Source organism: Sorex araneus, chromosome X (assembly GCF_027595985.1).
Source record: "Sorex araneus isolate mSorAra2 chromosome X, mSorAra2.pri, whole genome shotgun sequence".
NCBI lineage: Eukaryota > Metazoa > Chordata > Mammalia > Eulipotyphla > Soricidae > Sorex > Sorex araneus.
In genome coordinates this window covers 109,110,251-109,126,737 of record NC_073313.1, presented here as the reverse complement: position 1 = coordinate 109,126,737, position 16,487 = coordinate 109,110,251, and the positions used below count along the sequence as shown (strand labels likewise).

Below are 16,487 nucleotides of genomic sequence, written 5' to 3'. Positions count from 1 at the left end.
CATAAAGGCCACTCAATACCTCTATTGCAAACTACAACACCCAAAAGGAGAGAGAACAAAAGGAATTTGCTGCCACAGAGGCAGGATGGGGTGGTGGGGATGAGTGGGGGTGGTGAGAGGGATACTGGGGTCATTGGTGGAGGTGAATGGGCACTGGTGGAGGGATGGGTAAAGGATCACTGTATGAGTGAAATGCAAACACAAAAGTTCATAAGTTTGCAACTGTACATCACACTGATTCTCTAATAAAAATTTAAAGAAAAGAATATGTAATTATTGGAATTACAAATTGGAATAGTTAGAATTTTCTGTTTCTCAGTCAGGGCACAACTTTTCCAAGAATATTCATGTTCCTCTAGTTTTAAATAGCTCTGTAACTCATTATGGATGTGGGACTAGGGAGCTCAGTGGGTTAGGGTCCTGTGATAATGAGGCCATATTTATAGGAATTAATCCCTGGAAAGGACAGATAACTCATAACGTACTCCAATATTAAGCCTAAGCAGCTGTTTCACAGTGTGCGCCACTGGTTTCAAAAGGGTTCAGACAAAAATAGAAGGTTAGGTAGATGAATAAAAACTCATTTACTATGGCTGGAAAAAACAACTTAAGTCTGGAGACTTTGCTAATGGTGGTTGTTTGAGTGGCATAATCCTTCTTTACAAGGGACAGCAGGCAGCACAGTACATTTAAGAGCACTAAGTAGAAGAGCATCTTCCATTGCTCCATAAACACTGTTCTTCACAGATGCTAATGTATTTCCACAATCTTCCTGATCACAAAGCCTATTGAAAAGCTCAGTCTGCATCTATTTAGTGGCTCCTAGGTCTATAGCTGCATTCTACTTTTATGGCCTCAAATAGATCTGATGGGGAAGAAAATACATTTTAGGTAAGTGGTCCTAACCAAAGATCACTTCTGTAAGCACTCTAGACACCACTTCTGCTCTTGATCAGTTTCTTGAACAAAGACAGACAAGTTAGATGTTTTATTCTCAGCACTTGTCCATGAGTTCTATGCTATATGTGGTTTAGTCAGGGACTCTAAACAAGCTGTTATTCAAGTCCTTCAAGAAAAAAAGTAGCAGAACTATTCATTACTATTCATATGGTAATTTCAATTTAGAAAAAGAGTTTCTTTTATGCTTGAGAAACATTAGCAAAGACATGTCTGAAAAGTACCTAACATGATTTGTTGCTTTCTTGTGTCTTAGAACTAAAACTAATTTAGAGACATAGGGACTGTGGACTTGGAAAAATTGTAATTACTGATGAATTGATACTAGCATTCTATATAATGATACTATTGGCAAAACTGAGATGCTAGACAAGTTCCTTCGGCCAGATGAACATCTTTATGCATAAGAGGAAAATGATTTCAAAAACAGTCTCAATTGCCACTTTCTCATAAATTTAGCTATGTGACTGATTTAATTTAAGCAATGCAAAGATATGATATACAAGAAATGTTCTATGGCATAATACAGCATAGAGTTTATTAGCCAATGGATTCTTCAGGAGAGACTTTTGTTTTGCAACAGTACTTCTTGCTAAAGTTCCTTTATTATATAATTTTTATTATAAATATAAGTGTGTGGAAGTGTTTTTATAGTACTATAATTCCAAATATGTGAATATAGCTATGTCAGCAGGAGTACACAGACAGATAGCCACTTGCATCTGAAAGTTCTTATCTGAAGGTGCTATGTTTCAAGATCCCTGGCGGATGTTCAAAACCACTACTCCTGTTTATACTTTTTTCCCCTATATATACCTATGACAAAATTTAATTTATAAATTAGGCACAGTGATATTTCCAATATTAACTAAAATACAATATACTTTATTACAATATTTATTACAATATACTTTAATTAAAGTTAAGTGAACAGGAATCTCAAAATGTCTGATTGTTCTTAATATTTTCAGATCATGGTTAATGACAGGTAACTGAAACCACAGAAAGATATTATAGATAATTCAGCACATGACAGCAAGAAGTATTAAATGGAACCTCTACTGTGGAGTACAACTTGACTATTAAAACTACAATTTTTCAAGGCCAGACTACAGCAGGTGGAGCATTTGCCTTGCACTGAGGACCTGGGTTTGATCTCTGGCATGCCATAAAATCCCCCAAGCACCACCAGGAGTAATACCTGAGCGCAGAACCAGGAGTAATCCCTTAGCATTGCTGAGTGTGGGCCAAAACCAAATCAAACAAACAACCCTACACCTTTCCATTATTAAACATTTTTACTTTCTGTAATTTTTAATCATAAATTGCATCCTATAATATGTTTGTAAGGATTTTCATTGAAATGTTGTTTATAGTGGCAAAATATTACAAACAAATATCTATTTATTGGGGCCTGATTAAATATATTACAGTACATCTAAATATCAAAATATGTACATTGGTTAAAAGGAAAGAAGTATGTCATGGAAACATTTCTAAGAAATAGGCACATAACAGAAAAAAGAAACAGTGTGCTACTACTTAAAACACACACATGTAGATACACAAAACACAAACACAAATGTACCATTTAGCTCCGATATTTTCCCCCAATTCTTCCCTCAGAAAAAACAAGAAATGCCTATGTTCAAATCATTATTAAATTTCTCAAGCAATTTTGTAATTCTCTGTGTTTATTGTTTCCCATAAAGTATGATTTGGGAACAGATTAAGAAACATTAAGTCAAACCATTCTCAACCAATGAGAGTTTTGGAAGCTCATAAAGATTATCTGTCAGAATTAGAGAGAAAAAAAGCATAAATAAATATTTTCTAAATTTATAATTGCAATTATCAAATGTCATAAGCATGTTTTTAAAGGTCATTTTCTAACATAAGGGCATGAAAAGTATTCCCTTTAGCCAAAGATGGAACAGTTCGATCATTAAAAAGCAATAAAAAGGGGATGGAATGATAGTACAGCAGGTAAGTTATCTGCCTTGCACACCGAAAATAATTTTAAGCAACAAAAAATTGTGACTGATTGAAATCGGAATAAGTTAAAATCATAAAAATAAAAACCCATGAATTTACAAAGGTAAATTTGTTTTTTGCTTTTTTGGTCACACCCGATGTTGCACAGGGGTTACTCCTGGCTCACACATTCAGGAATTACTTCTGGTGGTGCTAGGGGGACCACATGGGATGCTGGGAATCGAACCTAGGTTCGCTGCATGCAAGGCAAACACCCTACCCGCTGTGCTATCGCTCCAGCCCATACAAAGGTAATTTTTTTTAAATACAGAAGGTTTCCTTCTCCCACCCCCCACAAGTAAATCGAAACAACTTTCATCAGAAACTTTCATAAATAAATTTGACATAAACTCATCACGCTGAAAACTGCAATGAAAAAATTAAGCACTTGTCTTTCCTCTCTGAACTACATGAATTAAAATTATTCCAAATTAATAAGACAAAAGGAATGATATTTAGAAATTCACTATTTTTAATTCTTAGGTAATATGGGCAATCATCAATACATTAAAGGATTTCAACAGAAGTTCCCCAAACTTAATTGATTTGTCAACCCTTCTCAGGAAAAAATAACACTTTTTTCCAGTATTCATTTTTAAAATTTAATTTATTTTGCTGAGTCAATGTGAGATACACAGTTACAACGTTGTTTGTGATTGGGTTTTAGTCATACAATATTCCAACACCTGTCACTTCCTTCTCCAGTGTACATTTCCCATCACCAATGTCCCAGTTTTCCTCCTGAAACCTCCCCTTCAATCAGCCTCTATGGCAGACATGCTTCATCTCTCTTTCTATCTAACTTTAAGATCCTTTCTCTGAATCTACTTTCATTATGCACCTAAATGTTTTTACCCTGGCACCATTATTCCAGCACCCCCAAAGGGGTGATATCATCCACTTTGGTAAACTCTGACAGTAGTTTTCAATATTTTAACAGCCGCTGCTGGAAACTACTGTTGTAGAAGATACCGTTTTGTAGAAGATACCATTTTCTAGCTTTGTCTACTAGTTTCAGATGATGTCATTTCACTTACTCCTTTATCCCCTAAATTTACTGTTAATTGAAGTTAGCTTGAAATTGAAGTTGGCTCAGATTCAGTACCTGGCAAGATATTTTCATAGGTAGTGCTGTGTTTTTCATATTACATCATATCAAGTAGCACACAGTGTCTAATTATATCAGAGTTTAGTGATGAGTAAATTGATCAGAAAATTCAATGGGTAGGACTATTCACTGATTCAAAGCAGTATTTATTAACTAGTCCATGAACCAATCTTTGTACCATTGCCAATCCTTTGGGATAAAAGTATTTGGAAATCACTGTTGGTCAGGACGATGGCTAGTTTCTTTAGTGAGTATCAGTGAAAGATTAAAAAGGACTGCATTAGAGTATGGAAACTTAAGAGATACAACCATAGTTCTTTAGGTGCTGATTTGAACAAACCTACTATTAAAAATTGATGTTTGAGACAATTAGTTCTGATTATATAAAGATTGTGTTAAATATAAATAATTAACTATATATTATATAATATACTGTATCACTGTCATCTTGATGTTTGTCAATTTATTCGAGCAGGCACCAGTAACATCTCTATTCCTCCCAGCCCTGAGATTTTAGCAGCCCCTCTTTACTCATCATTCCCAACGATTGGAGGCTCTTCCAGGGGCAGGGGAATGAGACCTATCGTTACTGTTTTTGGTAGTTTGTCAGGCTCTCCAAGAGGTATATGTCTACATATTATTCTCTATGATTTGTTGCCTACTGTCTGAACTCCATCAAATATGGTGTGGTAATATTATATAGATAGCACAGCGGTAAGGTGTTTGCCTTGCACGCAGATGACCCCGGTACGATTCCTCGGCCCCTCTCGGAGAGCCCAGCAAGCTACCGAGAGTATCCCACCTGAACAGCACAGCCTGGCAAGCTACCCGTTAGTATCTCTCAGTTGTTAAAATCTTTGTGTTATAACAGCACTGTGATTAAAATAAAAATATTATAAAAGTTGAATTTGGGTGATGAGAATATGGGAGTCCCTGTATTAATTTATCTATGAAGCTTAATACTTAGTAATAGAAAATTTTAATAATGTATATAGTTATATTGCAAAAAAACTAACAACACATTTTATTTTGGCTGTTTTTTCGTCACACTCGGCGATGCACAGGGGTTACTCCTGGCTCATGCACTCAGGAATTAACTCCTGGCGGTGCTCAGTGAACCATATGGGATGCTGGGAATTGAACCTGGGGCAGATGAGTGCAAGGCAAACATTCTACCTGCTGCGCTATTGCTCCAGCCCCTAACAACACATCTTTAGGACAGATTCAGGAAAGAATGATCCTAAAATTTTGTGAATGGATATTTAAGACAAGGAATAATATATCTAGGGACAAAATCATATTTGAGTTCAAATATATCTGAAAGAACTTAAATGAAATTCAGATAAAGTAACTGGATAACTGTTAAAAAGAATTTTAAAAAGGTACTCCAGATATTTTTTTCTTCAAGCTTTTTTTGTTTGTTTGTTTGTTTGTTTGCTTTATTGCTTTTTGGGTCACACCTGGTGATGCACAGGGATTACTCCTGGCTCTGCACTCAGGAATTACCCCTGGCAGTGCTTAGGGGACTGTATGGGATCCTGGGAATCGAACCCGGGTCGGCCGCATGCAAGGCAAATGCCCTACCTGCCGTGCTAGCACTCCAACCCCCATATTTTTTTCTTCAAGTTTTTTTGAGAGTTGTTGGGCCTCACTTGTAGTACTCAGGACTCTATGCTCAGGGATCAATCCTAGTGGTGCTTGGGGGGCCATAGGCAGTGCCAGGAATCGAATGATAGTCAACTACATGTAAGGTAATGAATTGCCTCAACCTCTGAGCTATCTGGCCCCAAGTTTTTTTTTCTTTCATTTTTTTAATTAAAGAACTGTGATTTACAAAGTTATTGGTAGCTGAATTTTAGACATATAATATTTCAACACCAACCCCACCACCAGTGTTAACTTCCCTCCACCAGTGATCCTATATTCCCACCACCCACCTCATCCTCACCTATCAGCTTGGCTATATCACCCTTGTCTCCAGTGTTTAGAGAGTAGAAAGATAGGGAAAGAAATCAAGGGGGTAGAAAGAGAACTGGAAGTAATGGGTGAATAGGCATCAAAGCTCAGTTATATTGGTGATATGGGTGAGTGGCATAGTCACATATCTAAAACACAGACTTGACAAAATTGAAAACATGAGACCTAAGCTGCAACTAGTGAAACTTTATAGTTTGCCTGGCCCCAAGATTATATGTATATATATATATATGTATATATATATATGTGTGTGTGTGTATTTATTAATTTAAAGTAACGTGTTCACAATAGTGCTGAATTTGTTGGATCGTTGTATACAGTTACTTCAACTCACAAAACAAAGTTGTATTAAGGATATGTAGGAAGCTTTTTAATTATACTACTCAGTAAATGTGAGAGGAGAGAATTCTCTCCTAACTTACACATAATTCTGACAAATTAAATATAGAAATACATGGGCTATAGAGATAGTATTGTGGGTAAAGTACTTTCCTTACATGTTCCCACCCCTATTTGGTCCTGGGCACTATATTTGGAGCACTGAGCACTGAGTACAAAGTCAGAAGACACAGCAAAGTAGCCAAAACCACCCCCAAGAAAGTAAAATAGAACCACACAACACTTATTTAACAGTGATATATTCAATTACAGGTCAAAAAAACTTTAAAAGTTATTGAATTATCACCTTTCATTTGAAAACAAATGTTATTTTTGCGTGTGCAAGTGTGCACATGCACATGTGTGTGCAGAGAACCTATGAAAGTACTGCATAAGAAATCAGCAACAGTTTCTTTCTGGAGGTTTTATTTGTGTAGGAGAACTGGTAGAATTGGAGATACTAGATACACTGTCTACTTCTTTTTAACCTAGTTTTAAAAAGCTAAACTCAAACAAATGAAAAGTAGAATAGATATTTAATATCTGTTTATTTAATAAAACATCCCTTTTGATCTTTCTAGCAATAGTTCCTGTGAATTTCTCTACCACATTGGAATTTTCTTTGATATAGGGCCATACTTCCAGCAGCGTTTGAGCAAGCAGCACTTCAGGACTATCAGGGACATATATCACCTATAATATCTATACAATATATATTATTAAAATATACATTTAATATATATTAAAATACATCTTTTCTTTATTCACCACCAGTAGTGTAGGCAAGGGTAGCACGTGGTAATGGGATCATAAGCAGCATGTAGTCTACCACATGAGATCTCCATCCCCACAACCCCTAGTTCCCAAGAGGGACTTTTTTTTTGGCTTCTTGGGTCACAAGTGGCATTGCTTAGGGGTTATTTCTGGTTCTGTGCTCAAGAATTACTCCTGGTGGTGCTTGGGTACCATACAGGATGCCAGGGATTGAACCTGGGTTGGCCACGTGTAAGGCAAACGTCCTACCCACTGTACTATTGCTCCAGAGGGATTTTTTATGGTCCACAGAAATGATACAACTGATTGAATTCTTCTGGTATTTTAAACATAAATCATGAAATATCTCTTGAGTATTTACTCATGCCACATGTTCCTTCAGGCCCTTAGGGATAGCTAAGTCAATAAAACTTGAAGTTTGAAGCAAATGTATCTTTGGCTTCCTTTAAAAATAGCATTTTCACAATTCCCATTTGTTAAGTCCTATACCTTTTCAAGTCACTATTCAATGCATCCTCTTTCAAGAATTCCTTGTCACATCTTCTCCCTGGCTATAAATAATTTGCCTCACCTCTCTTGTCTCCATGGATCTTTGAAGTTATATTTACTGCATTCTGTTCTACATGTTACTAAAATGTAAATATGTCTTTCAGTCCGGATAATAAGTTCCATTTACTGAGTACTTTACTATATGCCATGTACTTTTCTAAAGGAACTTTAAATGCCTCCACAGATTCATTTCACACAATCTTACGTGGTATGTGCATTCTGCTTTGTATGAATGAGAATACGGGGCTTGAAAAAATTGCATAATTTGTAGCTAGACTTCTGAGTTCAGAATATACACTCTACCTTCAAATTTTACAAAAGATCTCCTTACTTATGATTTTCAGAGCTTTTGAGCAGTATTATAGTCTAGACAAGCTGTTCTAGGTGCAGTAGATATGCTACTACAGATATAAACAACTGTAGAATTCAGGCGACCAACAGAAAAACCAGTTAGAGCTGAAGCATCCAGAAAGGAATTTGTGGGGAAATGACAGCAAAGATGAGTGTGTGAATAAAATATAGATTATAGGTACATGTATTGGGGCTAGAGTGATAGCACAGCGTGTAGGGTGTTTGCCTTTCACACGGCCAACCTGGGCTCGATTCCCAACGTCCCATATGAGCACCGCCAGGAGTGATTCCTGAGTGCAAAGCCAGGAGTAACCTCTCAGCATTGCCAGGTGTGATCCAAAAAGCAAAAAACAAAAAGGTACATACATTTCAAAGTCAGTGGTCCTGCTTATTTCTTGACACAACTTTTCTGCTTACTTGGATGTTCAGAGAGTTTAAGCAAAAGGTAACTGTGATTCCCAGAACATGGTAGTTATAAGTTCTGTGTATTACACATAATAGGCACTGGACAGAATTTGTTTAATCTGAACTAAGTATTCGGTAAATTTTTTTCCATTATAATCGTTGAAGGGGAAGTAAATATAAATATGAAAGAAAATACTGTCTTCAGTATATTGTCATATTGTTATTTAAAGAAAGGTCTTAAAAAGGATTTAAATATATTAATGAGAAAATTTTAAACTGACAACTTTAGCAAATTCAGTCACTAGTTACTACTTACTTAGAAATTAAATAAACTTGCCAATGATGGCCATCAAATTAAAAATTTGTCTTTGTTGTCTCACACACTGCTTTATCAAATAAGTTCTTACATTATAATGACATCCTAGAGAGTGAAGATTCTTAAGTCTCTACCAGATATATTTTATAAGAAACTCCTGTTGTTCATTTATGGTAATGTAGCAATGTGTACAATTTTTTATTTGGTGTTCCCCCCTTTAACTTTATATAGAACTGCTAAAATAATAGAATTTTGTGACAAATTATAAGACTCTATCATAACAAATTGTGAAAGTATGGTGAAATAATGCCATATTTTAGTCTTCCTCCCACAGCTATAGTCTCAAATGATCAGATTTGTAGCCTGAACTTGATTTATGGAAGATGAAACAGTTCTCTGGCTCCAGGCCTAAACGCTGGGCTGGCTACAACCCATACTAGAATATTTTAGTTTTCCACATACATGAGGATGATTAATGGAAAGGTCATAGTCAAATCCATCTCCTTAGAGTACATTATTTTCCTTGAAGCAGAAATTTGGAATACTGGAGCTGATTAGTCTTAGTACCAAATGGTTACTGACACATGTTTAAGTGTCACCATCATAATAGGTAAGACAAAACAAAACATTTAAGGAAAAGAAAATTAAAACTCCATATAATGAGAGTAGAAAATAGTTTCCTTAACTTAGTTCAAATTTTCATGAAAAAATCCACTAAGAAAAATTAAGTGAAAGAAAAATTTTTTTCCTGTTTCTTTTTTGTTCTAGAGATAAGTCAATATTTTCTAATTCATTTCAAACATTAAGAACAGACCACAAAAATCTACATAGTACCGGTGAGATAGTTCAATTGGTAGGGTGCTTGCCTTCCATGTGGCCAAACTGATTTCAATCTCAGCACCTTACATTATCCAGAACCCTGCCAGGAGTGATCCATGAACAAAGAGCCAGGAACAGGCCTTGCCTACCACTGGGTATAACCCCAAATGGAAAACAAGAAACAAACAACTTCTATTAAATGTAATAAATGATATAATGACAGTATATAGGGCTCAGAAAATAGCTCAACAGGCTGAGCACATGCTTTATATGCAGGAGTCCTAGATTCAATCCCCGGCACTTCATGTACCCATGAGTACCCAGGGTGTGGCCCCCAAACAAGAATGTAAATTACATCAAATAAATAAAATTTACTAGATTATACCAAAGCGATTGAAATACATTATGATTATTATTTAATTACCTTAGATTTTAGGTCATACTTGGTGGTGCTTGGGAGCTACTCCAAGCATAGTGCTTGGGGAATTCAAAGCTATTCCAGAATAGAACCTGGGGCATCCAAATGCAAAGTATATGCAAAGTATATACAGTCCTTTGAGCTGTACCCCACCGCATTTTGGTTTTATAACTACTTTGATTGTATGTGATGTATATGTGTGGGTGGGTGTGTAAAACAGACAGTAGAAGGTAAAACTAACATGATGAAAATGACAAACCTGTAGCACACACAAATACTCAATGGAAATGAACAAGATGTGATGAGGTGAAGCAAATCAATATGAGGAATAAAGGAATGAAGACATGCTTAGGAAAAGAAACAGCAAGATAGGAATATACACATGAAAAAGGAGAACAGAGAAAAAAGAGAGCTAAAAAGACCAACACTTTCAATAATTCAAAAAATATTTATTGAGGAAAAATCAGATCCAAAGAGATTAGAAGATCAAGGGTATCTCAGTAACTCTGGCTGTTTACAGCAGGGTGGGAAATACTAAGTTCAAAAGCCATATGCTAGATTCTAAAGGATACAAAGGTAGACTCCTTATCTTCTAAGGTAAGTTGAAGCAGTATCTATAATATAGTCTGTTCTAACATAAAAACTATCTTTTCAGAATAAAACATATTTCTATAATGTATATAGGACTATCCAGAATTTCCTTTACATTAAAAGGAAATTTAGTCTTACTAAATTGTACATTTACATGTATAGTTCATGTAATTTTAAAAATCAGTATAGATATTCATACTATTTTAAAAATTCATATACCTGTAAAATAGGTATAGATTTTGAAAAATTATCAACTTACTATTTATTTACAACTTTGTGGAATTTTAGGAGTTTACCTTAAGTATGTAGTGTATAGTATCACTACCACCACAATACAAAAGATATCTTTCATATGAGATACATAAAGAAACAAAGTAAGGGATCAAATTGCCAAAGATATTTTGAGAAGAAGAGTTTGTCCTACAGAGCTGACCTTGGGGAACAGCTGGATAGGAGGAGTCCTTGGAACATTAGCAAAAGGAAGCAGCAACTCTGGTGGTGAGTATGGTATTGGAACTATGTATGATGAAAAGGATAATTAACATTAATATAAATCACAGCATCTTAATAAACATGGTGAAGAATTAAAAATAAATAAATAAAAGTTGGATTGAAAACCTATATCAAACTATCTGCTTGCTCTGCCTTCTGTATTATTTTGTTAACCGATAAACTCACTGGGAATTTAAGATAGACGTTTCTGAAGCAGCAAGCAATATTTCTGCTGTGCTTTTTCATTTTGGATTAAAAAAATTTTTATAAAGGTATATAGAAATTGAGAATTTTCCTTTTGCACTTTCAGAGGTTAGAAGCACAAACAGGTTCCAGAAGAATAACTCTCGTCAGTATGTAAATTGCATGCTGTTTAATCTTTGTTTCTAGATATATCAGTTTTGCTTCATGACCTGGTCACTGGTAGAAATATCAAACCATATCCTTACTTCGTTTTAAATTTAATCAAATTTTTGACTCAGGTGGGCCATCATTAAATAAATAATAAAAATAAAATTATGATATCTTCAACTCTCCACATTTCCAAAATCAACTGTAAAAACACATATGAACAAATATTTCCATTTTTAATCTATAAGTAAAACAGTACCACTCAGCTGAAATATAGTATTGAGTATATTTTAAATTTCTCAGAATTATATTAAAAATATGGGGTAGAATCAATTTTAAATTTTAGGATATTATTTGTAAAATATTATAATTTCAACATGTAAACAACAAAAAACTTCTTAATGACATATTTTACATTTTTCCCATATTATTTTTTCAATCATTTTGTACTAACAGCATACCTCAACTTGAACTTGCGACATTTCAAGGACTCATAAGACACATTTGGCCAATGGTTCTTGTGTTAATTAGGCAGAAAAAATTTGAAATATTTCTCTGCAGATTGTGCATATCTTCCTATTGCTAACTCTGCCAACGACTCAATAAGATTAAAATAAAATCTAAAAGCAAAGTTTACTTTCCAAGCAAAGTAAAAATATAAGTTTGAAACTGCTATGTGGACATTTTCAGAATATGAAGACACTGAGTAGGTGTTTTTACATGGCCTTACGAAGAGCTATAAACATCTATGTTAATGGCAACATGTTAATGGCAACTTTATAACAGTCAGTTTAGTCCTTTTTTATAATAGGGCACTTAGATTTTGGAAACAAACCAAACACCCAATGATAGATGGGCAGATAAACAAGTTATGGTATGTACCTATATACATATATATACATAGTGATATATATACATATATATGTGTATACAAAGGAACACTACTATGCTGTAAGAAAAGATAAAGTTTTGCTTTTGTTGCTATAATATGGATGGAACTGGAGATGAAACATACTAAGAAAAATAAGTCAGAAGAAGAGAGACAAATACTGAGCAATTTCACTCATAGGTGGTAGTACCACTACTAGGACTGTAGCACTGTCATCCACTGTTCATCGATTTGCTCCATCGGGCACCAGCAACATCTCCATTGTGAGACTTGTTACTGTTTTTGGCATATCAAATAAGCCATGAGTAGCTTGCCAGGCTCTGCTGTGCAGGCAGGATACTCTCGGTCTGAGAAGGATGGAGGAATTGAACCCAGGTCGGCCGCCTGCAAGGCAATGCCCTACTCACTGTGCTATCGCTCAAGTCCGTAAAACATGTAAAGAGTTATAAATTTGCTACCTCAATAAACTAATAATAATAATAATTAAAATGTGTGTCAATTCCTTACTCATATAAAATAATTGGCCTGCCAGAGTTTAAGACAGAAAACTGTAGGTGGGAAATAATGGCCACAAAAAAGAACCCTACTTGTCACTTGGGTCATTGAGTAGGCTTGTCTCAGTGTATTTCTTGCACCCTGTTTAAGCTGTTAGCTTTTATCACAGTAGACAAAGACTTATCATTTTCACTGTACACATTTCAAGTGTTCCATAGTTACACATGGCTAGCAGCTGTCATATTGAACAGCACAGATATACAATATTTCCATTATCACAGAAAGTTCAACTGGATAGTACTGTTCTATCATACCACTCATAGACATAGTAGGGGGTCCCTACAATTTTTCAAATGACCAGATGAGGATATCAGTTATCAAACAACAAATAAAGAAGAAAAGGCACACATGTGTTTATACTTTAGCCTTTTGTAAACTTCAAATGCAGAACACTATTATGTTTTCTACTATAAAATGTAGCAACATATCTCTACCTCAATTTTTTGCCTTCTCAGGATTTTCTCACCTTGATTTCTACCAGGTGTAATCCCACAACTGTCCCTCTTACCTTATCTAGCCAAAATGTCTGAGTGTGTTCCCTTACTTTTCAAATGAAGTGGGCCATTTCAAAAGAAACACTATTACAAAAGCTAGGAGAGAAAAGATAGAAAATATAAAAAATAATTTAAAAGTCAAGCTAGGGCCAGAGAGATATAGTATAGCAGGTAAAGCACTTGCCTTGCACACAGCTGCCCGGGTTCAGTCCTTGGCACTCCATATGGTCCCCTAAACTACCAAGAGTGATCCTTGAGCACCAAGCCAGGAGTAAGCCCTGAGCACTATCAGATGTGTCCCCAAAACAAAAACAAAAATTAATGATAAAAATAAAATGGCAAGTGAATATATAATTTTCCTTAGGTTGGGACCCTCTTAAGTCATGCTCAGGGGACTAGGGGACCACTTATGGAAATATTCAGGTAAATTATCAGGCAGTTCAGTCATAGGACATTGGTGCTGTGTAGTGCAAGAGTCCACCAGAGTCACCCTGAAAGAGCTCATATGCCTTCGGGATACACCCAGTGATGTTGGAAGGGTCATATAGGACTGTGTGCTTAGCCTGTACCCTGATTACAGTAACATCTCCTGGGCCTAGATTTTTCTGAAAGTAAGACTCTCAGGAAAAGCAGTGACATACTTAAAGAAGCTCAACCTTCTCTTTTCAGAAATCAAACTTTGGGGTCTGGAGAGTAAGTATAGGGATAAGTCGCTTGCCATGTATATACCTGACCCTGGTTTGACCTCCTGCACCGTATATGGTCCCCCCCCCAGCAGCACCGGGAGTGAATCCTGAGCACAGAGTGAAGAGCAAAGAATGTGTGGTCCAAGAGGAAAAAAGGAAACAAAAACACAAAATGGACTACTCTGTTAACCTTCATCATTTTGGAGATAAAACAGCTACATGTGTTTTCTTCTCAGTGTCTTGTTTCATCCAGGAGTAGCATCTTAATTCCAATTACAAAGTATTTATTTATTTAAATATCGTGTCTCATTGCCCACATTAAGGACACTTGAATTTTCTTTAAACAAAAGTTTTATGCTCCTGATTCAAAACAGTGTTGCCTATTCTGACCCTCCTATTTATTTTCACACTGAGAAACAGGTCTAATAGAAAAGCTCTGTGCAACAGGGAATTTCCACCTTCAGCTCTACTGAGTGAACTAGCTCCACGTTTGCCATAGCTAGTTGATAATCAGAATTGTTGCAGGGAATTTACAAAAATCATACTCCTGGACAACTCCAGACCTCTGAATCAAAGTTCTGAAAGTGGGGCCTGGTACTCTTTATTCTTAACAAGCATGATAGGTAAAATGATACACCCTATCTCATATAGAGAGTTCACCGATATGTTTTCTCCTTACTCATAGAATAAATGCTGTCACCTCTGGAACAATAAAGATGTTCCCTACTACTGGTGGCTTTCTACTTTCACAACAAAACAGGACATTAAACATAACATCTATACAGATATAGGGAGTAAAGGTACCAGTAACCTTACTACTTTTCGAGAGAAATTAGTGTCAATCTTCTAACTTTCTGAGATCAAAATGCCCTTTAAATTTTATTCTCATTCCACTAGTATTAAAGACTCTAGCAAGATGTATTCCTAAACTGTCTGCCATACTGAAAAACCAGTATTGGGAATATGAAACATGGTATGATCCAGGATATTAGAAGCATGATTTGTCAGAAATCTAAGCTGTTACTAAAACTTAATGCATGTATCGGGTGGCTATCTATTGATATTTCAAATAACAATAACTTACCCTTGACCAATTTTTTCAAATCTCGTGTATTTTTTCTTTGGGTCACCAACACTCACAATGCTTCCTGAGTTGGGGTAGGTTCAGAAAGAAAAAAGAGAGAAATTAAGATAGATGGATTAGTTTACTTTCATTTAATATTTAAAAATTAAGAGGCTAGAGTCAATGACAAAGTGATGGATAAATAATTCCATGCAATTTGTACTATTTTTACATAGAATGATATATTACATTGAGGTAAAAATAGTAGTATATTAAAGTAGTGATATATAACCTATGTATCTTATATTTAAAATCGATGGTGCCCCAAACATTGGGGAAGTTTCCTGCCCACACATCAAAGCCTGGCCAGCTACCTGTGGCACATCTGATATGCCAAAAACAGTAACAAGTCTCACAATGGAGATATTACTGGAGCCCACTCGAGCAAATCAATGAACAACGGGAGGACAGTGCTACAGTGCTACACATGAAAATCATTAGTTTATCATGTTTGGCTCTGGTAAAACACACATTGATTTTTTTTCAAAATATTAAGCCCACACTCAGAGGATGAATAGTTACTATCACTAAGAAAATCTGCAGGCAGTATCATTGACACTTCAATAGGTAAAAGAAAATTATCAGTGATTGCAGCAGCACTTAGTTATATGCCTTAAATGACATATAAAAAGATAATTCATATTTTAAAGGGCATCATATACATGGGTAATTCATAAGACCTTCCTTTCTTTATGAACTCAATTATCAGTACTGTTACTAACAGTATCTTACAGCCCTTTGTCCCAACACCACAGGATCCACGGAGCATCTATCTTCAGGAACTAGCATTGAGCCATCCTGCAGGGTTGGCAGAGAATCACCAGAAGAGGCCACCAGATCATCTCAGCATCACTCAGGGGGGCTCCACCCCAAAAATGGTCCTTCTAACTACAGGATGAAGTTCAAGTGTTCTAGTACGGAATAGAATACCCTTTACCACCCAACACTTCTATCTCCTATCTTACCGGTCTACCTCATGTTTGTCCTTTCTTTTCCATTTACTCCACTTCATATTCTAGTGATGCAATTGAAAAGTTAGGTCTTTACTTCTTTTTTCCCTCCATCTAACCGTTGAACCTTTATCATTTATGTGTAATATTATACTACTTTATGAAGTATTTTCTAATCCTTTTGATGAGACTAATATATACTTCTTTTTGGAGGGAGGGACTTTGTCTTTTTGCCCCTATAACTAAAGTACCTAGAATAGAGGCTAACCA

General features: G+C 35.7%; 1 protein-coding gene across 9 annotated transcripts in view; it reads right to left on the bottom strand.

Annotated features, from left to right (window-relative positions):
- The window catches only part of PAK3 (p21 (RAC1) activated kinase 3), a 341,434-nt gene that overhangs the window by 46,813 nt on the left and 278,134 nt on the right, over positions 1-16,487 (bottom strand). For all 9 annotated transcript variants that reach the window (XM_055122435.1, XM_055122436.1, XM_055122433.1 and 6 more), the window contains one exon: positions 15,229-15,292. In XM_055122435.1, coding sequence (XP_054978410.1) covers positions 15,229-15,292 — 64 coding nt within the window. The remainder of the gene's footprint in view (positions 1-15,228; positions 15,293-16,487) is intronic.